The sequence below is a fragment of the Hemitrygon akajei genome, chromosome 2 (assembly GCF_048418815.1).
Source record: "Hemitrygon akajei chromosome 2, sHemAka1.3, whole genome shotgun sequence".
Taxonomy (NCBI): Eukaryota; Metazoa; Chordata; class Chondrichthyes; order Myliobatiformes; family Dasyatidae; genus Hemitrygon; species Hemitrygon akajei.
In genome coordinates, this window is record NC_133125.1 from 13,649,198 (window position 1) to 13,676,613 (window position 27,416).

General features: G+C 42.4%; 1 protein-coding gene across 2 annotated transcripts in view; it reads right to left on the bottom strand.

Annotated features, from left to right (window-relative positions):
* rasgrf2b (Ras protein-specific guanine nucleotide-releasing factor 2b) overlaps positions 1–27,416 on the bottom strand; it is a 141,590-nt gene that overhangs the window by 28,614 nt on the left and 85,560 nt on the right. The window contains exons 11-18 of one of the 2 annotated variants that reach the window (XM_073067295.1): positions 25,255–25,321; positions 23,704–23,840; positions 21,050–21,132; positions 19,989–20,237; positions 17,167–17,552; positions 10,534–10,596; positions 4,821–4,985; positions 1,577–1,683 (exon numbers count right to left, since the gene is read on the bottom strand). In XM_073067295.1, the coding sequence (XP_072923396.1) occupies positions 1,577–1,683; positions 4,821–4,985; positions 10,534–10,596; positions 17,167–17,552; positions 19,989–20,237; positions 21,050–21,132; positions 23,704–23,840; positions 25,255–25,321 (1,257 nt within the window). The remainder of the gene's footprint in view (positions 1–1,576; positions 1,684–4,820; positions 4,986–10,533; positions 10,597–17,166; positions 17,553–19,988; positions 20,238–21,049; positions 21,133–23,703; positions 23,841–25,254; positions 25,322–27,416) is intronic. The other variant, XM_073067303.1, reaches the window with a different exon arrangement.

Below are 27,416 nucleotides of genomic sequence, written 5' to 3' on the forward strand. Positions count from 1 at the left end.
CTAATTAGTAGACCCTCTATCCCTAATCTATTTCAACTTTTCTCTATTCATCAACTCTTAATAAATGTTCGTGAAGCAACAAGTTCTGCACCTTTTTCCTGACTTCTAAAAGAGCCTTGGAATAATATTAAAAAAACACCTCTCATTACACTCAGGAAACTGAGTGCTGCACAGGTTATTGTTGAGTAAAACCTTCATACGCAAAGCATTTACATGTAAAACCTTTATAGGTAAAACCTCTCATTGCACTCAGCCAGTTGAGTAGTTGACATGGCCTTGGACATCCTGAGCATCAGGTCCATGAACAAGATGTTGTTTGGATCACCAAGCACCCTTGTTGGCGTGGACTAGGTTTCTCAACCTACGTGTAGCTTTTTAAAAAAACTTTATGAGATGCAAAAGCCCGGACCTACCGACTTGCCTGTGATCTGATGCTCAGTAATGCAACCCAGATCTGTTTTACTGGTTACAGCTGGCACAGGAGTTACATACTCACCACATGCAAAGCAAAGAGTCCCTGCAGTTATTAATTGTGTCTCTGACCAACTTTCCACCAGCTCAATGTCCTTGCAAAATATGTGTTCTCAAGGGTAAATGGTTCGTTAAGGTTTTGTAGCCGGGTTTGGTAGTGGGGATAAGCTCCCACTTCCTATTAAATTCTCCCAATGGTGTGCGCCTCACAACCAAGTCCAGCTCCGGCCTTCACATGTGGCTTAGCTACTAAGCCCGACGGAACCATTTCTACTGACAGGAGAAGGGGGAAAGCAGGTTACTGGCACCTTAAAACCAGTCGCTTCTGGCAGATGAGGCTTGTCAGCCGTGGTTGGCAGCTCATCGACGAAAAGGACAACTCTGATCTCAAACCTCAGCTGCCTTGTGGCTATACCCCTCATGGGGAAGGCTTTGGGAGTAAACACTGAGGGAAAAATCTGGAGCTGGAGTCCCTACATGGAGTTCAATGCTGACTGGCAACTCCTGTGACACCGCTGGTGTCACACTGCATTAACCTCTGCCACTCCTTTGGATCCATTAGTTGCATGGAGAGGAGGAGCCTGCCACATGGGCAACAGCTTCACCTGACAAAACTCTGCAGCATGAGAGTGGTGAATGAACTATAAAGACAGCATGAGATGAGGAACTGCTGTGTGCTAATTCTTGCAGAAACATGGCTCCACAACAACATCCCACCTATCATCACTCTTGTCCATTCCTCTCAGAGACTTGTAACAACATTATTTTGTGACTATATGTGCTATCGTAACTATATGTTCTGTGTGCTGTGTGTGAGTGTATGTACTATGCTATGCACCTTGAACACAGAGGAACACTCTTCCGTTTAGATGGAGACATGTGCATGGTTGAATGATAATTAAACTTGAACTTATTCTGATCATCCAATTAGACAGCTGCAGATCTTTTGTTAATGAGATCACCTCAACACAAAACATATTAAGACAATGTTCAGGTAACAACACAACCTAGACACTTCAGGAAAACGGACATATGTTGAGTAGTAAGATGTTTACAAGAATTGCTCAAATTTTATACATTGGCTCAATGCTCAGAGATGCTGTACCTGAGAGTGCTTGGACACCCAGTGTCGAAGGACATTCAAAACTCGATTTGTAGCTGCCCTGCGAATAAGAAACTCTTTGTCACACATGCGCTCTGAATTGCTAAATCCTACAAAACAAAAAGAAAAAGGAGAGTTTTAGTGTAACAGAACAGAGTCCTGTCATGTAATGGGATGGTACCAGAAACTAAATCACTCAATCTCTCTCTCCCTCTCCCTCTCCCTCTCTTTCTTCTCTCTCTCTGTGCTCCCTGGTTCTTGCTCTCTTCATACCTCCCACTCTTACTCACTAAAAATCTAACATGGTTTGCACAGTAAATAGCAGAGCTCCGGAGAGAGTTGTGGAAGTTGGGCGACTGCACTGAAACTGTGCTCCACTAAATATGATGTTGTAAAAGCAATAAAGAAATTCTTGCCTTTTTTCCACTGGGAAGCATAGCGTTCACAGATTTCTTTCTGCAAGCAAAAGTCTTGATATGATCTTTTTGAACCTTGGCTTCAACTCAAAGTCATTTTGTATTGCGATCAGTTCTGCCTCCATCCTTTCTGTTAATTCCTCATTACAAGTGTTCAGGAATAGATTTATTACCCTTTCTGGAATTTGGATCGAGAGACGATCCTGAAATCTCTCTGGCATGTCTTTATGTGGCTCATCCAGGTGGGCACGGAATACTTGAAGATCATCCATCTGGTGTTCTCTCTTTCTCTTCCAACTCAGAGAGGCTCAGATCTTGGAAAAGGTTGGGTCAGCCAATGTTGCACTTAAGTAGGGTTAACTTGGACAGAAATGTGGAAATGATTGATTTGACTGTGATAGGACTCATATTATTTCCTTCCAACCGAAGACTGATTTCATTAAACTCTGTGAATAATTCTGACAAATAAGCAATTTCATGCCTAGTATTCTTGAGCTGATTACTGAATGAAACATTTGAGTCTTCAAAGAATTTTATCACTGTTTCAAAAGCACATAAAAATGTCTCAAGCAGTCTCCTTTTGAGAGCTATCTGACCTCTTTATGCAACAGCAAGCGTTCAAAATTCAATATTCTCAATACAAAGCTCTTGAAATAGTTTGAGAATGGAGAACATGAGACCTGATTTTATTTACCACTGTGATAATAGTACTTAATGATTTGTGCAGCCGATCAATAAGGTTTTTACGACAAGATGTTGTCTGTGAATTACACAGTAAATGGTAAATATGTTAGATACAGCTTTTTTCAAGAAATTAATAACCCCATGGCGGTGTCCTGTCATCGATGATGCCCCATCTATTGCACAATCAAGAAGCTGGTGAACAGAATGCCCTTCTCTTTGAAAAATTGCTCAACAACCTGAAATATTGACTCCCCCTTCATATCTGTTTCTAGTCCCCTTGCAAATAACCACTCTGGTACCATGCTTTCATCTTTTATACGACAAACATAACCAAAAAGCAAAGATCTATTGCCAATCTGACTCATCAAATTTCAGGGCAAATTGTGTATATTGCACGATGTGCCTTCCACATTCTCAAGCATTTCATTTATTTGTCTTTGAGCAGAGTTGTCGCTGAGCGGAATCACTGTAATTACTCGATCTGGTGACTTGTGCAAAACTGTACTCATTACTGGCAGAATCAGTGCTTCTCCAATAGGATGGGCTTTCCAGATTTAGCGAAGAGGAATGAAATGTTGCAAGAAACAAGCAAACTATCACTGTTTTGTTGTGTAGTGCTGGCAAACATGTTTTCAAGTGTTTTCTATTTCTGTAAGTTTTCACGTAGTGTCTGAAAAATAAGCCAAGTTCTCGTTTGCTTTATCAGCGTGTATTCTCTTTAAATGTTCATGGGGCCAGTATGGTTTCATTGCCTCATTCGAAAAAACAAATCATTTTCACTCAACAGACATGTTGACTGCTCGGTGCTAGTATAAATCCATACTTCAGATACTCCACACTATACTGTCTACAATTACTTTTTGTTTGGTTTGCTTCTGCCATTTTCATTATGGATTAATGATCACAGTCAATCCCCTGTTGTTAAAGTCCAACGTTAAGCGCTGCGATCAATAAAGGGGAAAGTTATGACATCATAGCTCAGGCAAAACCTGATTCTCTGCCTGAAGGTACATAAAGTGGGGCAGAAATATTTTAAGGCAACATGAGTGAATCTGCAGATGCTGGAAATAAATAAAAACACAAAATGCTGGCAGAACTCAGCAGGCCAGACAGCATCTATGGGAGGAGGTAGTGACGACGTTTCGGGCCGAAACCCTTCATCAGGAGTGGTGTGAAGGGTTTCGGCCCGAAACGTCGTCACTACCCCCTCCCATAGATGCTGTCTGGCCTGCTGAGTCCTGCCAGCATTTTGTGTTTTCAGAAATATTTTAGTTGGGCCATGGGCTAGAGAAATTCAGTCAAGACCAGACAAAAGGGCAGATTCTGAACTCTACCCTTTTGAAACCACACCCTAATTCACTGCAACTGAGTCACTGCATGATTCGAGTACAGGAATCATACTAACACTGTACTCCGGTAGTGAACAGCAATAATGCACAGGTTGCTGGGCCCAGAAATAATACAATTTCTTCAGTCCAGATTTCTCATGATATGTCAAATACAGAATTGTCACATTGCTTTTCAACAACTATAATGCACTTTGAGCAAAGTCTAAGAGAACGTGGGTTAGCAAGAGGTGAGGTGACTATGCAATTAATGTAATCAATGATGATGCACTAAACAACAAATGCTTATAAGAAGTCATTAATTTCTTAAATTCTGTAATCTCTCAGCTGCTCCCCTTGCAACCGAGCATCCACCCACAATCCCCTTTATCTTTATTGCCCCCCTAGGAGGGCGATATTGCCCACTTTGGGAACCACTGCTCGAGAGTGTCTCGGAAAGTAATGACAGATTTTCGTGTATTATTGATCCATTTTTTAAAAACACAATTTATGGCAGAGGAATGCCTCCAGGAACAATTCACAGTCCACTCCAGAGGGCACAGCCTCAGAATAGGTGGGGGGTTCCTTTTGAACAGAGATGGGGAGGAGTTTCTTTAGCCAGAGGTTGGTGAATCTGCGGAATTCATCGCCACCGATCACTGTGGAAGCCGAGCCATGGGGTATATTTAAAGTGGAAGTTGATAGGTTCTTGTTTAGTGTGGGTGTCAAAGGCTACGGGGAGAAGGTGGGAGAATGGGGTTGAGAGGGGTAATGTGAATTGTTGGAACACAGAAGTAATAAGCTGCAGAAGGTATCGTTTACCTCCCATGGAAACGCGCCTGAACTTCTCCTGCACTGCGTTGTTTTCAGGGGGCGGGCTCCCATGTCCTGCTGCGGCTGTGGCAATGGCGAACGCTGAGGCAGGAGACACAGAGCACCGTACGTTGTCCATCTCCCTGCAGCCCGGTCCCATCGCACCAGAATGAACTGCATTGTTTAAATACACAAAAGACATCCTTAATTCTACCAGCTTATAGTGCAGTGAATGGCAAATAAATAGACACTAAATGATAAGCATTCTAACTCTGATCCTGGTGACATTAATTAAGCCATTGCTAAAATTGAAATTCATTTGGCAATTGTAGAATTGTTTCTAAGAAGTGCATGAAAATCACCTGCAGATTATGGCACACAGCTTTATGTGCTGCTATGCTGTACAAAAGTTATGCACTTATCTCTAAAAAGGGTTCTGCAGTGAATGCAGAAATTATAAATAAGATTATTAGAAGATATTTATAATGACAAATACTTGCAAGGATTTTACAGTTTTGGTATCCACTGCAGGACCTATTTCAGAGACAAATCCGTATATTTGGTTGAATCTTTGCAAGCAATTGTGTTGCATGTGTGTTTACAAATTGACACTGTAGCATAGTGGTTAGCACAAACTTTACAATGAGGGTTCGATTCCTGCCACTGTCTGTAAGGAGTTTGTATGTTCTCCCTGTGACCACGTTGGTTTCCTCTGCATGTTCCATTTTCCTCCCACATTCCAAAGACGAGTGGTTAGGCCACGTTGCTGCTGGAAACATGATGCGCTGCCCAACCCAGCTGATTTGATTTGATGCAAATAATGCATTTCACTGGATTCTTTAATATTTCAATGTGTTGTACATGTGACAAGTGAAGTTAATCTTTATCTTAAAATTGAATTCAAATGCACAAGAACACAAGCAATGGCAGATTAGAAACAAAGAAACATAGAAAACCTACAGCACAATACAGGCCCTTCGGCCCACTATGCCGTGCTGAACATGTCCTTACCTTAGAACTACCTGGGCTTACCCATAGCCCTCTACTTTTTTAAGCTGCATGTACCTATCCAGGAGTCTCTTAAAAGACCCTATCGTATCTGCCTCCACTGCCACCACCGGCAGCCCATTCCACGCACTCACCACTCTCTGTGTAAAAAACTTACCCCTGACATCTCCTCTGTATCTACTCCCCAGCACCTTAAAACTCTGCCCTCTCATGCTAGCTGTTTTAGCCCTGGGAAAAAGCCTCTGACTATCCACACGATCAATGCCTCTCATCATCTTCTACACCTCTATCAGGTCACCTCTCATCCTCCATCGCTCCAAGGAGAAAAGGCCGAGTTCACTCAACCTATTCTCATAAGGCATGCTCCCCAATCCAGGCAAAAAATCCTTGTAAATTTCCTCTGCACCTTCTCTATGGCTTCCATGTCCTTCCTGTAGTGAGGTGACCAGAATTGCTCACAGTACTCGATGTGGGGTCTGACCAGGGTCCTATATAGCTGCAACATTGCCTCTCGGCTCTTAAACTCAATCCCACGATTGGTGAAGATTAGTGAACTCAGCCCAGCATATCACAGGCACATCCCTCCCTAACACTGGTTGTATCTGCAGGAGGTGCTGCCTTAAGAAGGCAACATCGATCACCAAATATCCCCACCATCCAGACAATGCGAGTTTCTCGCAGCTACCGTCAGGCAGAAGGTACAGGAGCCTGAAGACCCACAGCAACAAGTTCTAGAACAGCTACTTCTCGTCAACTGTTCACTTCTTGAACCAAATGGCACAACACTAACCACCAGAGTTTAACCATTTTGCATTAAAATGGGCTTTTTTTTTACTCTAAATGTGTTCTTTCTTGTAAAAGTTGCGTCCAATTTATGCTTCTCTTGTGCATGGTGCCATGTTCCTGTGACGCTATAGCAAGAATGTTTTTCATTGTACCTGTGCTGACATGGACTTGTGCAGATCACAAGAGGGTTGTGGGGGAGTTGGTCACTATATGCGCTGGCATGTCAGAACCCAGGTGTAGAGGAAAGACATATTCCAATGTAGAGACAGCGAGCACAGTTTAGTCATAAGAATTCCAGCAGAACATCGGTGGCGTACCACGGGACATACCATTCTCAAAACTATGACCCTGTGATTAGTACGAATCCGGCATATGCTTAAGTAATACAAGCAACACAAAATCCCTGAACCTATCAAAGTAAACTTAACAAGCTTAAACAGAAAGCTCCAGGAGATTGCTTTACAACCTGATGCTGTCGGGATCCTCACACAAGCCCGAACAGCTCATTACAAAGTCTCTGGCTGTTAACGCTACCAATGCCTCTTATCATCTTGTACACCTCTAATCCTTCCTCGCTCCAAAGAGTAAATCCCCAGCTCACTCAACCTTTCTTCATTGGACATGATCTCTAATCCATGCAGTATCCTGGAGATCTTAGACAGAAGAGGTGCTGCAGATGCTGGAAGATCTTCAGGTCAGGCAGCATCTATGGCTGGAAATAAACGGTCAACGGTAAATCTCCTCCCCACCCTGGCTAAAGCCTCCACATTTGCCCGGGGAAGGTAGTGAACACCATGCATACCTGCAACGGAATACCTGCAAACACTTATCAAACACCAGATGTTTTCACATATTTCCAAAAAAAATTTATTTCATTCTAATAGGTCAGGCAGCATCTATGGAGAGGAATAAACAGATGCTGCCTAACCTGTTGAGTTCCTCCAGTATCTTGTGCGTGTTACTCTGGATTTCCAGCATCTGCAGATACCCTGTGTTTACTTTCATTCTGACCTCTTACATAGTCACTTCGCCTTTCCTATCACTCTCATTAAACCATCACGTGTCACCACATGCATAACTTCCTACCCCATCACTCTAGAACAAAATAAATGCTTGCTTCAAAATATGATGTCACTGGTGTCATATTAATGAATGTAACACGTAATTAGGAATAAGATCCTTCCTGTAGTTTTAATATTCTTCAAACATTTGAGGGTTCCTGGCGAGCATTTCATTGGGCACCCTGACTAATGTCTGTAGAAGATACTGCTCAGATCAGCCTCTGAGCTCAATTAGAATCACTCGCAGAACTGCCTCCTAGTGAAGCAACAAGTGTGGCTTGAGCTTTATTTGTGTCACAGATCTTGTCCTGTACTGAGCCACGTGTTTGCCAGTATCATCCCTACATCCCAAAGATCTCAGCTACCCTGTTGAGAAATGGTGTCACTATTAAACGCCTCAGGCAGAACATCTGTGATAAAACAAGAACACAAGGAACTAGGAGATGATTCGGCCGTCAGGCACTTCAGTCCAACCCTGCTCTTCATGGCTGATCTACCCCGGCAGACAGCAGTGGCAATTGAACCCAGATTGCAAGTACTGTAAAGCATTATGCTGGCTGCCATGCCATCGTGTCGCCAGACTTTCTCCATTAAGATAATAATTTATTCCCTCTCTCAGAGCAGAAACAGATTTGGAAAATTATTACCCTACAACCTTCTGGTTCCTGAACCAGCGTGGATAACTTCACTCAGCACAACTCTGAACTTTTTTCTTCTTTGGCACATTGGTTGTTTGTCAATATTTATGTATAGTTTTTCATAAAATTTATTGGATTCCTTTATTTTCTGTAAATGCCTGAAGGAAAATGGATCTCAGGGTAGCCTATGGTAACATATAGGTACTTTGATAAAGAATTGACTTTGACTTTGACTCACTGCTGCCATCAGGAAGAAGGTACAAGAGCCTCAGGACCCACACCACCAGGTTCAGGAACAGTTATTACCCCTTAACCATCAGGCTCTTGAACCAAAGGGGATAACTTCACTCAATTTCACTTGCCCATCATATAAATCTTCCCACAATCTATGGGCTCACTTTCTAAGACTCTTCATCTCAAGCTATTGTTATTAGTTGCTTATTTATTATTATTATTTCTTCTTTTGCATTTGTACAGTTTGTTATCTTTTACACTCTGGTTGAATGCCCCAGCTGGGTGGTGTTTCTTTGATTCTGTTATGGTTATTATTCTATAGATTTATGGAGTATGCTCACAAGAAGATGAATCTCAGGGCTGTATATAGTGACAAATATATACTTTGATAATAAAATTTTCTTTGAAGTTTGGAATGTGGGTTCAAACTGGAGCAGCTGAAGGAAATATAAGTTGTCACAGGAAAACTGTACAAATCTCCTTACAGACAGCAGCAGGAACTGAACCTCGATCACTGGTGCTGTGAAGTGTTACACTAACCACTATACTACCTTGCCAATGATGAGTTTCTGACCATCTTGATAACATTCAATTATACAGTATATGTACAAAGAAGTCAATGCTGTTCGTCGTGTGTGTGTGTGTGTGCGCGCGCGCGCGCGCGCGCACCACGTGCACAATTGGCTCATTGCCATCTAAATTAGATTAGACTCAAAGTATGGCTATAAAAACGTCACCAGGGTCTCTCTAAGGCAAGGGTTCCCAACCTTTTTTATGCTATGGAGCTCTACCATTAACCGAAGGGTTGGTGGACCCCAGGTTGGAAACCAGTTCTAAGCAATTAATTATATAATTTTCTGTGTACTTTGTGGGACAGCTGTCTTGTCTTTGATCTTCACCCATATCCAATCTGCACAACCACATAGAAAACATCATTTGGCATTTTCTTGAGTCTGCTCAGCAAGGCTAATCTCGAGCAGTGTGACTAGCAGCCGCCAGTCCATACCACCTCTTGCCAATCGGAAATAATAAAACCGTTCCAAGAGAGGATCAGTAGCGTCTCTTGGTGAACTGCAAGACTGTAATCATGGAGTTCAAATAATCAGGAATTCACTGGAATCCTACAATACAATCACCGTTGCCATTATAATAGATTTCGGAAAGTGAATTTTTCTCATAAACTCCTGCACCAAATTAGGGTTTTGATTCTCTTTTTCTGATGGACAAGCTTGAACATTTGGAGTTTTGTAAGGAATATTGGATGTTCCCTGGAACTACCGCACTTCTCTCTGCAGCAAGACTCATTTTGTTCTCTTTTGCACAACTTATTAAATTAAAATTTCATATATATATTTCTAATTGTAAATTATAGTACCTTTTATGTGCTGTATTGCACTGCTGTTGCAAAACAACAAATTTCACAACGTGTGCCAATGATATTAAATCTGAGAAAAGAGACCTGTACAATTTCAGATTAATTTCACAGTGAACGTTTGGGGAAATTCACTCTCCTTCATAGATTATAAGGCACTGGTTCAACCTGATCAATGGGAGTGAATTTCCATGATTCTTCCCTGTTCCATCATCATAAACAGGGTGCAGCTGAGCTTTCCTTGGAGTTTCACAGCTAAACAAGGAAAAACTCTGCAGAAATTCATCTCCAGAAAAATTCAACACCGGTGTCAAGATCAGGAAAGCAAGTCTTTGTTTGTCTACATTGCAGGCCTTTGTTTGTCTACATTGCAGGCTTTTGTTTGTCTACATTGCAGGCCTTTGTTTGTCTACATTGCAGGCCTTTGTTTGTCTACATTGCAGGCCTTTGTTTGTCTACATTGCAGGCCTTTGTTTGTCTACATTGCAGGCCTTTGTTTGTCTACATTGCAGGCCTTTGTTTGTCTACATTGCAGGCCTTTGTTCGTCTACATTGCAGGCTTTTGCTCTTTCAATGCAACTACTCTGAGTGGCTTATCTAAAGGCTGTAGGTACACATCTTACCATCAATTCTGAGTAGCTGTTGTCTGAGGGGATCGTGTCTAACACAATATTTCTGTCGCAGTCCTGAGTATGCCAAGCATGAAGTGTTAATTTAGGGTTTTTTTTAATGAATATCACTGTTCCACAAGTTTTAAACTACTTTCAGTTTCTTCCAGGTGAGGCAACACTCCACCTGCAAATCTGTGGGGTCGTCTATTCTGTCTGGTGCTCCCGTTGTGGCCTCCTCTACATTGGTGAAACCCGTCGCAAATTGGGGTAATGCTTCATTGAACGTACTGCACTATCTGCCACAAGAGGGACTTGCCAGAGGCCAAACATCTTAATTCAAATCGCATTCCCATTCTGATATGTTGATCCATGGCCTCCTCTTGTGTCTGGGTGCAGGAGCAACACCTTATATTCTGTCCGGATAGCCTCCAACCTGATGGCATGGATATCGATTTCTCCTTCTTGTAAAGAAATTCCCCTACTTCTTCGATTCCCCACAATGACCTTTTACCTCTTCTCACCTGCTTATTATTTCCCCCTGGGTCCCCTCCTCCTTCCTTTTCTCCTATAGTCCATTCTCCTCTCCTATCAGATTCCTTCTTCTCCAGCTCTTGACCTTTCCCACCCGTCTGGTTTTATCTATCACTTTCTGGCTAGCCTCATTCCCCTCCCCCAACCTTTATTATTCCAGCATCTTCCCACTTCCTTCTCGGTCCTGAAGAAGTGTCTCGGTCCAAAATGTCGACTATCTATTCATCTCCACAGATGCTACCTGACCTGCTGAGTTCCTCCAGCATTTTGTGTGTGTTACTTCCATAGATGTATGAGTGTTTAAATCTGTGAGGAAGAAATTCAGCAGCATGAAAGGTGCGTGAGAAAAGTCTAGCGAAGGTCCAGAGGAGGTTTATGAGAATGACCCTGGAAATGAAAGGGTTAACACGTGAGGAGCATTTGATGGCTCTGGGCCCATACTCACTGGAGTTCTGCAGAATGATGAGGGATCTCTATGAAATATTGAAAGGCTAGATAGAGTGGATGTAGAGAGAATGTTTCCTATAGTGGGGGGGATTAAGAGCAGAGGGCACAGATTCAGAATACAAGGGCATCCCCTTAGAAAAAAGATGAGGAGGAATTTCTTTATCTACAGGGTGGTGAATCTGTGGTATTCATTACCACAGATAGTTATGGAGTAAAGTCATTGGGTATATTTAAAGTAGAGGTTGATAGGTTCAAAAAATAGCATCAAAAGTTATGAGGAGAAGGCAGGAGAACAGGGTTAGGAGGGAAAATAAATCAGCCATGAACAAATGACAGAGCAGACTCGATAGGCTGAATGGCTTAATTTTGCTCCTACGTCTTAAGGTCTTATGGCTATGGTCCATGACCTCACCGTGACATACAATTACATTAGGCTGAAGAGCATTGCAGGTTTTTTTTGAAAATAAAAGGATCCTTAATTGTCCATATCTTATTGCAATGCTGAAGAGTTGATAATAATTCATTCATTGTAATTCCACTTTCTTAGCTCTGCCTATGTTCTACACTGCAAAAGAAGGGTTTTAACTGCAAACAACAACATCTTGCATTTATATGGTGCCTTTAACATCGCACCTCTCAAAGGTAAGACGGCACAAATTTGACACCGAGCTACAAAGATATAAACTCTTGATAAACAAGATATGTTTTAAGAACCTCATTTAAAGAGGGCATAAAGGCAGAAAGTCAAAGAGGGTCCCAAAGAGTATTGCCAGTGCAGCCTTAGGCGTGACTGCTGGCGTTGGAGGACCGGAGATCGGTGGTGTTCAAAGAGGCCAGAGCCAGAGGAGTGAATCCAGGGAACGAACAGCAGAGGAGGCAGCCTTTGAGTTCATGTAACAGCGGACAGAATAGCTTGTCCCACTCCCCTGACATTGCTACACCCTACTTTCACCCAACCCCCAATTTCGACATCAAAATTAAAGATGTTTTCAGCAATACCCCAACACTCTATTCCAGAGCCTATCTGTGATTAAAGCAAATAACATCCTCACTTCAGTTTTAGTTCTTTATCCCCTCAATCATTTTCATTCTAATGTCAACAAGTTACGAATCCTTCTATCAACGGAAGCAGTTCATCTATTCTGGTCCTGCACTTCATGAATTTAATTATCTGCACCAGATCTCCTTGCAACTTTCCCTGTTTCAAAAAGAACAGCTCTGGCTCCGACATTATCCCTGCAACTCCTATCTTCACGCAGTCTTTGAGACCAAATGCATTTTCTCTTTTAGAATTGCCCACTACAGATAATATTCCTTCTCTTCCTTGCAAGCAAAATGTAGAAGCATTACACTTTACCTTATAACATTTTATCTCCTGCATCTTCCACCACCTCTCCACATCTTCCCAAACAATATTACCATCCTTTTCACACTTCACTACACCTTCAAGTTTGCATCATCTGCCAATTTGTTAATTGTGCCCTGCACATCTTTGTCCAGGTCATGAGTCAGTATTGAGGGAAACATTGATCTTAGTACTGACCACTGGAGTCCACTTCCTCCAACCCAAAACAATCCTTCACTCCTTGTCTCTGGTTCCAGTCACTTTACCTGTCTTCTCACCTTGGTAATACAGCGGATTCTGGTTAATTGATTGATCAGTTAATTGGGTCAGGTTATTTATTTGGGACAACCCTTAAAGAACAAAAACTAGTTGAGAAAATAGCCAGGAATTCACTCTGTTTATTTGGGACACTGTGCCGCTTAATTGGGACAGCAGACTATTGCCAAAGAGTTTCTAAGTAACATCAATCGCATGAACTTGTGTGGTTATTAGACATTTTGATTAGAGCAAGCAGTTTTTAAATAGCACCAGTTGCAAGTGTTTGAGTTCAAAAATCAGTGATTTTTATTACTGATAGTTGGCGAGAAATAAGCTGTAAGACAATTAGAATTACTTTATTCATTGTGGTTTCAAGCATTCAGGCTTGGAGATGTCAGCAATGGGCGGGAATGAAAATTAAACTATTTCACTACTTCAACAAGTTAGAAACTACAAAGACTTTGAAGGTATTGTCAATCATTCTGAATGCTACAATGGAAATTAAGATTTGGAGGATGTAATCATGGAAAGATTGTATGAAAGGTCCAATCTCTCCACTAGGTGTCTCCACTAATTTTCTTCATTTGCAATCAGTGAAAAGAACACAGCAGTATGTTGGTGTCAGTCATATCCCACGATGACATTGAAAACTGGCGGGAGAGTTTTTTAAAGTGGAAAAGACTTTGCACTGGGCAGTTCCACTGTTCTGACTTCAGAAGTCCAGTGGTATGAGTAATCAGCACAAACTGTGGTCTTCCTTGGTTGCAGTGAAGACTTCTCTGCCTTACTATGCCATTTGCTCTCCACGAAGCTTTGCAGAACTGCCTTCTTGGCCATTGGATCTCACCATTGATCTCATCTGCCCAGTCTGCTGGAACTGACTTCACACACTAGGACAAACATGTCCCTATTTCACCGGGGTACAAGACCCACTGGCTAATCCCAACTGGTTTAGCCCACCCATTGCGGCGATGTACTGGGACATGGCCATTGTTGCATGCTAACAGCTACCTGGAGCCACAGGTGAGAGCTGAGTGTCCAGCGGGGACCAAAGGTTAATGAGCTGCCCCAGAACGGACACGACAAGCCCCTTCACCAAAGGTGCTACCCCCTCCCTGGACACCCCATACACGGCAATGAACACTGGATGAATTCCTGCATTCGATAACTATTAGGAACCAATACACAGTCAGACGGCACCATTAAGTGGCGACTCTTTGCATGCAGCTCTGATGGGAATCACCGGATGAAATCCACGATCACAGCTATGGGTAATTCGGAAGGCAGCATTGTTTTAAGATTCTGACTCTGATACTGTAGTAGTATTGATGGTGTACTAATTTATTCTGAATTTCATTTAAGTACACTATATGTCACTCAGTTAAATGGTAGTTTGTCTTTTTTATACCTTTTTAACTGTTCCCATGAAACTTCAGCTAATTGAGGAAATCGCATCATTGGGCCAAAATGTCTTGGCTCCAATGTGTCCCAAATTAACCAGAATCTATTGTACATCCCCTTTGTGTCTATTTGGACGACAAACCTATAATGTGGCAACTTAATCAAACATTTCCTGGAGGTCCACAGCTATCATATCATCTCACCTCATCAGTCCTGCTAATGTTTTACAAAAGAAATCAAATCTCTCTTCATAGCACAGAGGCTTCAGCCCATGATATTACACTGAGCTTTTAACCTGCTCCAAGGTCAATCTAACTCTTCCCTCGTATGTAGACCTCCATTTTTCTATCATCTATGTGCCAATCGAAAAGTTTCTTAAATGCCCTTAATGCATTTAATTCTATCACCACTTCTGGTCGTGTGTTCCATGCACCCACCACTCTTTGTGTAAAGAACGTGCATCTGACATCCCACCCTGTACTTTCCTCCAAACACCTTAAAATTATGCTCTCTCCTATTAGCCATTTCCACCCTGACAGAATGTCTCTGGCTATCCACTCTATCTATGCCTCTTATCATCTTGTACACTCCATCATGTCACTTCTCATCCTCCTTTGTTCCAAAGAATAAAGATCTAGCTCGCTCAACCTATCCTCATGAGACACGCTCTCCAATCCAGGCAGCATCCCGGTAAATCTCCTCTGCACCCTCTCCAACACTTCTGCATCCTTCCTATAATGAGTTGACCAGAATGGAACACAATATTCCAATACTATCAGCTTCTATGTTCCAGGGTGTACCAACCCTAGTTTGTATGTTTCCGTACAACTTAACCTTCTCTATAATATCTGTGAGTCATGTTACCTTTAGCTTCAACATTTGTCCTGCCCACCAAGGATGACAAATATAAGTTAAGGGATAAATAAGGAAAGAGACTATTTCCAAAACAAATTAACCCATTGGCTGCCTAATAACAACAATCTAAAGGCAATGATAAAATCAATTAAAAGGATGAATGAACACTTCTCGGCTTCCATCCGGGTTCAGGTCAAACTCTGCCATCTTCATTAGGGATGATGCCTAGGCATGTCTAATCCGGTGGTATTTATATCCCCGTCGTCCATCCCTCCTGATTAGTTATCCTCATCCAATCAGGTTTCCACTGTCCCACCTTGTTAACAATCAAATTCCAGTTCTTAATTAGAGTGAGACCTTTGTCTTTGTTAAAAATCTTTTCCTTTAGTTTTATTTCAATGGCTTCCTTTACTAGATGGACCCAAAAGTCATTAACATGGCATAGTAGTTTTGTGTCGTACAAGTCAATCCTGTGGCCATTGGGAAATTCAATGTTCTGCTACTGCCAATTTCTCCAGGTAACCCAGATTAATACACCTCCTATGCTCCTTGATGCAGGTTTCCACCATGTGTCCCATCTGGCCAAAATACACTGCTCCGCATTCCATATAACCATATAACAATTACAGCACGGAAACAGGCCATCTCGGCCCTTCTCATCCGGGCCGAATGCTTACTCTCACCTAGTCCCACTGGCCCGCACTCAGCCCATAACCCTCCATTCCTTTCCTGTCCATATATCTATCATATTTTTTTAAAATGACAATATCGAACCTGCCTCTACCACTTCTACTAGAAGCTCGTTCCACACAGCTACCACTCTCTGAGTAAAGAAGTTCCCCCTCGTGTTACCCCTAAACTTTTGCCCCCTTAACTCTCAACTCATGTCCTCTTGTTTGAATCTCTCCTACTCTCAATGGAATTTGTTCCTACTCTCAATGGAAAAAGCCTATCCACGTCAACTCTATCTATCCCCCTCATAATTTTAAATACCTCTATCAAGTCCCCCCTCAACCTTCTATGCTTCGAAGAATAAAGACCTAACTTGTTCAACCTTTCTCTGTAACTTAGGTGCTGAAACCCAGGTAACATTCTAGTAAATCTCTTCTGTACTCTCACAGGGAATCCTGTAAATGCCAGCCAACCTGAGCCCCAGGTCATCTCTGACCAGCATTAACTGTGATTTGAGTTTCCTTATGGGCTTGTTGATGGCATTGATTTGGGATTTCTTCAGGATCCCGGCGATCCTTCCAGAAACCATGGGAGTATAGGGAAGCCAGGCTGCCATTTACAGGATTCCCTATGAATGCGAAGCAGCGTATATCGGCCAGACGGGATGCACGGTGCAACTCCACATCAAGGATGCAACCTCGAGGAAGCAACCACCAACCAACAGGCTCTTGAACAAAAGGGGATATAACTACACTCAATCTATTTCTAGTGTTCCCACAACCGATGGTCTCACTTTAAGGACTCCTCATCTTGTTTATTTCATGCTCTTTCATTTCATGTTATTTCATACTCATTATTTATTGCTATTTATTTATATTTGCATTTGCACAGATTGATGTTCATTGCTCCCGTTTAGAGTTATTGTTCTGTAGATTTGCTAAATATGCTCATAATAAAGAGAATCTCAGGGTTGTATATGGTGACATGCATTACTCTGATAATAAGGTTTACTTTGAACTTTGAACCCTAATTCAGGTCGGGTCTCACTGCTGTGGAGTAGGCCACATTGGGAGCACTGGATACAGTAACCAGGCAAACAATTACTTGATAAACAAATGAATGAGCATTTTCAGTACCTCTTCTGATGCTTCTTCTCAGCTTGTTACAGATATCAATGCAGGGACGCTCCGAATTCTCTTCTGTCGACAGAGGACACTGGTCTGAGGATGAGGGGCCCCTGCTCAAATCCAAAGGAACTTTGCTTGCCACGGGAGGTGGAGAGATTGTCGTGCTGTGAACGAAGGTTGCTCCTGTCGTGGACGACGTGGAAAGGTCGAGGGCGCCTGCTCTGGAGTTCACAGGGGAGCTGAGCGACAGTTTCCGCGTCCGGACGGGCGAGCTCGTTCGAGATAACGACAGCGGAGGAGGCGACGAAAACTTACGGGACAGTCGCGGGGATTTCCCGTCATTCATGTGTTCCAATCGGTTGCTTTGATTTGATGCAAAAAACAGTTCCAGTGATCTGTGAATGAAAAGGGAACAGATAAATTGATTAATTAAAGCAATCCAACTGGAATAAGCCTCTCAATATATCTCAATAGATAAATGATAGCTATGATTATCAAATGTAAACATTTAAATTAGTTATACACAAGCTATGTATCTAAGAACATGACCTTAGGATATAGAGGTATAATTAGGCCATTCAGCCCATTGAGTCTGCTCTGTCATTTCATCATGGCTGATCCATTTTCCTCTCAACCCCATTCTGCTGCCTTCTCCCCATAACCTTTCACCCCCTGACTAATCAAGTGCCCATCAACCTCCACCTTAAATACACTCAGTGACCTGGTCTCCACAGCCACCTGTGGCAATGAATTCCACAGATTCACCACCCTCTGGCTAAAGAGGCTCCTCCTCAACTCCATTCTAAATGGACATTCCTCTGAGGCTGTGCCCTCTGGTCCTAGACTCCCTGACCATAGGAAATATCCTTGTCAAATCTACTCCATCTAGGTCTTTCAATGTTTTATAGATTTCACTGAGATCTACCGTCATTCTTCTATATTTCAACAAGTAAAGGCCCAGAACCTTCAATTATTCCTCAAATGACAAGCTTTTCATTCCCAGAATCATTCTTGTGAATTTTCTCTGAACCCTTTCCAATGTCAGCACATCTTTTCTTAAATAAGGGGCCCAAAACTGCTCACAATACTCCTCAGAGGTGCCTTATAACGCCTCAACATTATATCCTTGCTTTTATATTCTAGTTCTCTTGAAATGAATGCTAACGTTGCATTTGTCTTCCACGCCACCAAATCTCCGGCAAGTTAACCTTTAGAGAATCCTGCACGAAGACTGCGAAGTCTCCTTACAATTTGGATTTTTGAAATTTTCTCCCAATTTAGAAAATTGTTCCAGTTATTTTGGGATTCATTTAATGTGCAAAACAGACTCAATGGGCTGAATGGCCTAATTCTGCTCCTATATCTTAAGCTTATGATCTAATGTTTAACTTTCCAGTAAGTGAACGATTTACTGTATCTGCTGATGAAGTTTGCAATTACAGAACATAGAACATTACAACACAATAAAGGCTCTTTGGCCCACAATGTTGTGCCAACCTTAACCTACTCCAAGATCAATTTGACTCTTCCTTCCCACATAGCCCCCCATTTTTCGATCATCCATGTACATATCTAACATCCCTTAAACATCCTTAATCTGCCTCTCCCACCACCCCTGAAAGGGTGTTCCGTGCACCCAAAGAAACTCAGAATCAGAATCAAGGTTAATATCACCAGCATATTTAATGAAATTTGTTGACTTTGTGGCAGCAGTACAGTGCAATACCATAAGACATTGGAGCAGAATTAGGCCATTTGACCCATTGAGCCTGCTCTGCCATTTCAACATGGCTGATCCATTTTTCCTCTTAGCCCCAATCTCCTGCCTTCTCCCCGTATTCCTTCATGCTCTAAGACCTCCTTTCTGATGGTAGGAATGAGAACAAGGCATGACCTGGGTGATGATGGTCCTTAATGATGGATGCTGCCTTTTTGAGCCATCACTCCTTGAAGATGCCCTGGATACTCGGAGGCTATTGCTCATGATGGAGCTGACTTTGTGTAAAAAACCTACCTCTGACATCCCCCCCCCCCCTATATTTTCCACTAATCACCTTAAAATTAAGCCCCCTAATAATAGCCATTTCCACCCTGGGAAAAAGTTCAAGTCACTTCTCATCCTCCTTCACTCCAAAGAGAAAAGCAAAAGGGGGATATCCTGGCCTGATACAAAATAAGGTCTTTTTTGAATGAGGACAATGGCTAATCTGTGATACGGGCATAAATGTCAGCTAAGCTGGAAGATGCAAGCAGGTTAGGGTTAATGCAAGCAGGCTTTTTCCACTGTGGCTGATGAGACTAGAATTAGAGGTTAGAGGTTAAAGCTGAAAAGGTAAATATGTAAAGGGAACCTGAGGGAGAATTTCTTCACTCAGAGGATGGTGAGACGGTGGAACGAGCTGCCAATGGTAGTGGCGGATGCAGGTTCAATTTTAACACTTAAGAGAAGTTTGGGTAAGTACATTGACGGGAGGGGTATTGTCCAGGTGCTGGTCGATGGGACTAGGCAGAATAATAGTTTGGCATGGACTAGATGGGCCAAAGGGCCTGTTTCTGTGCTGTAGCACTATATGGCAAAAGAAATTTCTCTTCATCTCTGTTCTAAAATGATGTCCTATTCTGAGGCTGTGCCCTTGGTCCTAAACTTCCCTCACTATTGAAAACATCCTCTCCACATCCACTCCATGTAGGCCTTTCAATATTCAATACTCATTTTTCTAAACCCCAGTGACTACAGGCCTAGACCCATCAAAACTGTTCCTCATACATTAACCCTGCCATTCCCGGGATAATTCTCGTGAACCTCCTCTGGACCCTCTCCCCCGACCTACCTGACGGGGATGGAGGTGAAAGGTTTTCTGTAGATGTCCGTTAGTTTCTGCAGGACCACCAGAGCTGTGGTGAAGATTCGGTAAGTGTGAAGGAAGGTGTTGAGGAAGTCGATGCTGAGAAAGCGCAGATCGGTGAGCCTCTCCAGCAGCCGCTCCACGCTGGCGTAGCGAATCTGCGGAACCTTACAGGAGTTCAGCGTCTTACTGAAGCAGATGTCAGTGTCGTCGCTGTGCAGTCTGATGTCAGATCTGAGGAAGAGATCGATACTGATCATCATTCCACAAGCTTTTGCACTTCAGCAACGTGTCACTGGGTTTAATAAAGCTTGTCTGCAGGATATCTTTTCTAAATATTAGCAGTTTTCTTTTTGCTATTTTCACTCATTTTTTGTAAATTTGATTTTTGATACACCTAATAAAACCCTTGCACTAAAGTGCTAAGCGATTCCAGCCATTTTTCCTTAGGTCATGACCCATATATCTAACAAGTAGTTAGCATAACACGTTATGGAGTTCAATTCCCACCGCTTCTTGTAAGGAGTTGTACATTCCCCCCGTGACCGCGTGGGTTTCCTCCAGATGCTCCGGTTTCCTCCCACAATCCAAAGACATACCAGTTAGAGATGGTAACTTGTGGGCATGCTATGTTAACACAAAGTACACTGCAGATGCTGTGGTCAAATCAACACATACAAACAAGCTGGATGAACTCAGCAGGTCGGGCAGCATCTGTTGAAATGAGCAGTCAACGCTTTGGGCTAAGACCCTTCGTCGGGACATGCTATGTTGTTGCCAGAGGCGTGGTGACACTTGCAGGCTGCCCCCAGCACATCCTCAATGCAAACGACACATTACACTGATGTGTCCTGATGTTTTGATGTACACGTAAGACATAAAGTTAATCTTTATCATTATAATCAGAGAGTTTCAACCTGTATAATCTAGCCTTCCCAGCAAGGAATGGCCCTTACAGGAGAATTGTGGACAGCACATTTGAGATATCCCACTAGATCCTCCCACTGATCCCACTTTGGCAGGAATCACCCCAAGAAAACACTTACTTTATCATATGAGGCACAGTTACTTTTGAATATTCCTCAAAGACATTGGTCATCAGGCCATTGCACCGTATGTTGTCTATACACTGCAGAAATACAAACACCAAACTATTTGTCACATATTTATCAGTCAGGACACCGAGTACAGGAATTGGGACATTATTTTGCAGATGGATAAATTGGATTGGTGAGTCTACACTGGGAGTAGTGTGGACACTGGGTTACCTTTCAAAGGGATTGGAGTTTTACATCATATAAAAGCATCAGAAGATCCTTAACAACACATATAAAACGCTGGAGGAGCTCAGCAGGTTAGGCAGCATCTATGGAAATAAACAAACACTTGACGTTTCTGGTCAAGACCCTTCATCAGGACTGGATGGGAAGGGGGAAGATGCCAGAATAAAAAGATGGTGGGGGGTTAGGAGAAGGAAGATGACTGCACGGTGATGGGTGAAGCCAAGTGGGTGGAAAAGGTTAAGGATTGGAGAGGAAGGAATCTGACAGGAGAGGAGAGTGGACCATAGGAGAAAGGGAAGGAGGAGGGGCACCAGGAGGAGGTGATAGGCAGGTGAGGAGAAGGGGTAAGAGGTCAGAGTGGGGAATTGAAGAAGAGGGAAGGGGAAGGGGAAAATTACCCGTGGAGAAACTGATCAGGCCTTTCACTAATTTTGTTTGTTTCTATTTCAGTGGTAGAGCTCAGCATTCAGATCAAGCATGTGTTTGAGAGAAAGGTAACAGGGTCACACGTCACCAAAGCCTCTGGCAAATTTCTACTGATGTGCTGGGAGAGCACCCTGACTGGTTGCCTCACCGTCTGCTCCGGAGGCTCCAAAGCACAGGATCAGCAGAGGCCGCAGAGAGTTGTAGAATCAGCCAATTCCATCAGGGGCCCAACCCTCCTCACCATCGAGAATGTCTTCAAGAGACAGTGTCCAGGAAGGTAGAAACCCTCACCATCAGGGAAGAGGCACAGGGGCCTGGTTGGGAGGTTAGTGATAACAGGGGAGGGAGAGATGTTCAGAGTGATTCTCTTGTAGAATAGCACCGTTTAATCTGGTTCACAAGAAGCACAGAAATTCTCCTCCTGCCTGGCTCTGAAACATCTCCATGAGTCCAACTAATGCGGGTGCTAAATGGAGGAAATTTGAGGATGGTCAACAGTGATATCCCCTTGGAGACCCTCAGTCAGATTCAGTCTTGACAAATCAGAAGAACTGAAAGTTATGAAAACTAAAGATTACCTCTCTATTTTTTTCTCATTTGCACTGCTTATGTTTTTTATATAAAAATGTGACTTACAAGGATATTTAATGTATTACACTGTACTGCTGGTCCCTCGAGGTTGTTATATCTGAGAGTGGTAACAGGGATAGGCTCCCACTATTAAATGCTCCCAATGACGTGTATCTCAAATAACCTATGACAACCAAGTCCCGCTCCTGCCCTTCAGGTGTGACTTAGCTACCAAGCCTGGTGGAACTGCTTCTACTGACAGGAGAAAGGGCAAGGACAGGTCGCTGGCACCTTAAAACCAGTCGCTTCAGGCAGATGAGGCTAGTCAGCCGTGGTTGGCAGCTCATCTAGGGGAAGGAAAATTCTGATCTCAAAGCTCCGCTGCCTTACAGCTATACTCATTCACTTAGTGGAGTCACTAAGGTGGTCCTATGTTGAGTTCAACGTTAACTGGCAACTGCTGTGACGCTGCTGGTGCCGAACTGTACTGGAGAATGCCTTTCCTTCGGGGTTATCAGCTGCATGGAGAGAGGGAGCCTGCTGCTTTGGCAACAGCTTGCTCTCCTTATCGTACAGCCCTGGCTTGCCTATCACATAGACAGCAGGGACACAACATTCATGGCCGATCCTGACCAACGGAGGGCATCAAGACAGTACTGCTGCCACAAAACAACTAATTTCACAACATATATCACCAATAATAAAGCTGCTTCTGATTGTAATTGTGAAATACAACCTACGATAGCCTGATGTGCTCCGCATTTGCAGTTCAAACAGCTTTAATCACAACTGTTAACAGGGCGCTGAGGTTCGAGGAAGGTAACAAATTTAAACATTTATATATTTTGCCTCGGTTGGGATTTTCCATCTCCACACGTTTGTTTGCAGAGTCCCCACTTCATGAGTGTATTTTCAATGAACAAATTAATTCAAAATATGATTCGACAATTCTTGTTGATTTCATCAGGACAAATTGGATAAATGCAGTACTGTGCAAAAGTCTTAGGCACATGTAAAAGAATTCTGTAATATGAAGATGCTTTCAAAAATAATGAAAGGAAAATTTCTAAATAGGAAAAAAACACTATAAAGAACAGTAAACAGTAAAGAAAATAAAATCAATATTTGGTGTGACCACCCTTTGCCATTAAAACTGCACCAATTCTCTTTGATACACTGTCATGCTGTTCTGTAAGAAAATCTGCTGGTAGGTTGTTCCAAGCATCTTGGAGAACTTGCTACAATTCTTCTGCAGACTTTGGCTGTCTCACTTGCTTCTGCCTCTCTGGGTTCCCCAGACAGCCTCAGTGATGTTGAGATGAAGTCATACCACCTGAAACCATATCTAGGGCACCTAAGACTTTTGCACAGTACTGTATGTTTACATGAAATAATTTGGGAGAGTAACAAATAATATTTACCTGGCTTATGTCACTTGTCCATGCAGCTTTCTCTTGTCTAGATGGAGCTAACAGCACAACTGTGAAGGATGGGGCATCTGCAGGCTCCACCACAATTTTGAAGTCTAGATGTCCAAAGACATGACTAGACCCTTTTACTAAAAGATATAAACAAAATCCATCTTACACAGGTCAGAAAGAATTAAAAGTAATTTATGTTTTATTATAGTAACATATCTTCAATTCAGACTAGCATGTAAAATACCAGTAATTAGAAAAAGAACGTACAAAATTTATTGTTCATCTTCCTCAGTGACTCTGGGGCTACTTTGAGCCAGAATTCATTTCACTGTGTGGAACACAGCCAGTCTAATAGAGAGACACTCCACGAATTAACTCGAGTAAGTTCTGTTGCCCACAATCCTAGCCAACAATTTGGACACCATCTACTTCAACTGATTTCTCCAGATTTACATCCAACTGACTCTAACACCAGCGACATTCCAGCAGCCTACTGTAGAATGTGTAATTCAGCACAAGAGGGCTCCATTCCAAAGTTCAGCATTTCAAGGTAAATTGATTATCAAAGTCACCATATATTACTGAAAGATTCATTTCCTTGCAGACATTCACATTGGAGCAGAAAATGCAAAAGTATCAATGAAAAACTGTGCAAAAGACAATCTCTGCAAATGGATGGATGGATATAGACAGATGAATGAATAGATGGATAGATACATCAATAATGTTGAGAACATGAGTTGTAGAGTCCTTGAAAGTGAGTCTATAGGTTGTGGACTCATTTCAGAGTTGAGGTGAGTTATGTTAGCCATGTTAATTCAGGAGCCTGATGGTTGAAGGGCAACAACTTTTTTTGAACCTGACAGTGCAGGACCCAAGACTCCTGTGCCTCCTTCCCAATGGTGGCAGCGAGAAGAGAACAATAACTCAACAACTTGTGCCAGCTCTTTTGGAAAGCAATGCAACTAGTTCTACACATTTCCCCATATTCCTGTAACTTCTTCTCCCTCATTGATTTAGTCAGTTCCCCATTAAGGTCCAGACGCTTGCTGGGAACGTACTCCATATCCTAACCATTCATTGCAAAAACTGATTTGAACTTTGATAAAATCACTGTAGAGCTTCCTTGGTGACTCTGGGCCAGAACTGTGTGACGTGCAGCCAGACTAAGATGATCACCTCACTAACTAGACCAGCTCTGTTGCCTATCGTATTTGCAAAGAGATCACCAGTTGCTGGAAACTGCAATAATACAACAGCTCTTGAAAGTTTCCCCTTAACCTCCCTTTAATAATGATAAAGTATGCTCTCTGGATTGATATATAAAAATGAAAATTTTATGAGCTGATTTCTCAATGTATTAAAGCGCTCATAAATATGGCCATAATGATGAAAATTCAGTTTAAAACTTCCTGTCATCAAAATCTTGATTTAACTATTTATATTAATTCAAATAAAGAATTTCCCTATATCACTTTATTCAAAAAGAATGAAAATTAAAGAGACAATATTCTGGTCAAACTATTCTGTGGCACATCAGTATGTACTCACAATCGTCTTCATTTGAATCAGGTTCTTCTATTAACGTGCAATCTATCAGGGAAAGTACTCCTCCAACCTGAAACAAGCAAAAGATTCACTAATTAATTGGAAACTTCTTGTTTCTTTCTGTTTATCATAAATTGGATTTGATGGAAATGTACACCTATTTATCCCGAAGGTCTTGTTTTCGAATAACACATACAAAATGCTGGAGGAGCTCAGCAGATCAGGAGGGGAATAAGCAGTCGACAATTTGGGTGGACATACTCCAATAGGACTGGAAAGGAAGGGGACAGAAATCAGAATAAGAAAGGTAGGGGGAGGGGAAGGAGTTCAATGCTGAGAGGTGATAGGTGAAGCTAGGTGAGGTGGAGGGGGAATGAAGTGAGAAGCTGGGAGGTGTTAGGTGGAAGAGGTAAAGGGCTGAAGAAAGAGGAATCTGATAGGAGAGGAGAGTGGACGGTGGGAGAAAAGGAAGGAGGGGCACCAGAGGGAGATGATTGATAGGTGAGGAGAAGAGAATGGATGAGAGGGGAGCCAGAGTGGAGAATAGAGAAAGAGAGAAGGGGAGGGGAGGAGAAATTACCCCAAGTTACAGAAATCGATGGTCATGTCATCAGGTTGGAGGCTACCCAGATGAAATATGAGCAGTAATTTCTCAAGAAGGGAACAAGGGATAATCCTGTAAACTACAGATTGGCAAGTCTCACAACAGTGGTAGGAAAGTTATTGGAGAAAATTCTTAGGGATAGGATTTATGAGCATTTGGAAAACCATGGCCTAATTAGGGAGAGCCAGCATGACTTTGTGCAAAGCAAGTCATGTCTTACCAACTTGATTGAGTTTTTTGACAAGGTGATGAAAAGGATTGATGAAGCTAGAGCCGGGAATGTTTTCTACATGGGTTTTAGTAAGATGTTTGACAAAGTTCCTCAGGGGAGGCTCATCCAGAAGATTAAGATGCATGGTGAATTGGCCATTTGGATTCAGAACTGCCTTGCTCTTAGAGGACAGAGGGTAGTGGTCAAAGGCACTTATTCTAGCTGGAGCTCTGTGATTAGTGATGTTCTGTAGGTATCTGAACTGGAATCTTTGCTGTTCGTGATGTCTATAAATGACCTGGATGAAATTGAATGGGTGATTTAGTAAGTTTGCAGATGATATAAAGATTGGTGGTGTTGTGGATAGCATAGTTAACAGGCAAATATGTCAGCAGAATATAGATCAGTCATCGATATGAACAGAGATGGCAGATGGAATTTTACCCGGCCAAATATGAAGTGTTATGTCAAATGTGATGAGACAGTACGCTAATAAGTACAAGGCCCTAAACAGTGTTGAGGAGCAGAGAGATCTTGGCATCCAAGTTTGTAGCTCCCTGGAAGTGGCTACACAGGTTGACGGGGTGGCGATGAAGGACTGTGACATGCTTTGCCTTTATTAGCACCTGAGAAGAGGAATGAACAGTCGATGCTTCAAGCCAAGTCACTGCTTCGGGATGTCAGCGGGAATTGAGCCTTGATCACTGGTACTGCAATAGTGTTATGCTAACCACTACATTACAGAGTCGCCCAAGCAGAGAAGTGACCATTGAAGGGCACTTTTAAAAACTGTGACATGGGGGATCAGTGACAACTGGAAGGAGTTTGTGCCGGTATTCAGCCTACACGATTCTGCCCGGGTAAGTATAGACGTGCTACTGTGCTACTATACCTGGCCTGTTGAGTTCCTTCAGCATTTTATGTGTGTTGCTTTAGATTTTCAGCATCTGCAGATTTTCTTGTGTTTGTCACATATAGACAAGCTCTGTAATCAGGAAATTTATCCACCTATACTTTTTTTTTGCACTATTTATTAATTTTGCAATTTATTTTAATTTTTTTGCACTATACTGCTGCCACAAAAAAAAAATCACGTCATATAAGACAGTGATATTGACTCTGATTGTGATTCTAACTATTCCAAAGCTTCATCCCTAAAGCTTGGAAATGAAATGTACGTTGGAATGGAGAAGGCATATTTCGTGTTACAATGGCTGGGGGGAGCATTCCCCACTCCTTCCCCTGAGTCAGGTCTAGATACAACATTAAAGTGAAAAAACGGTTTACTATCAAAACGTTATTTTTTACAAGAAAAATGCTTACAGTCCCGGGGCGCGAGGGAGAGAATTA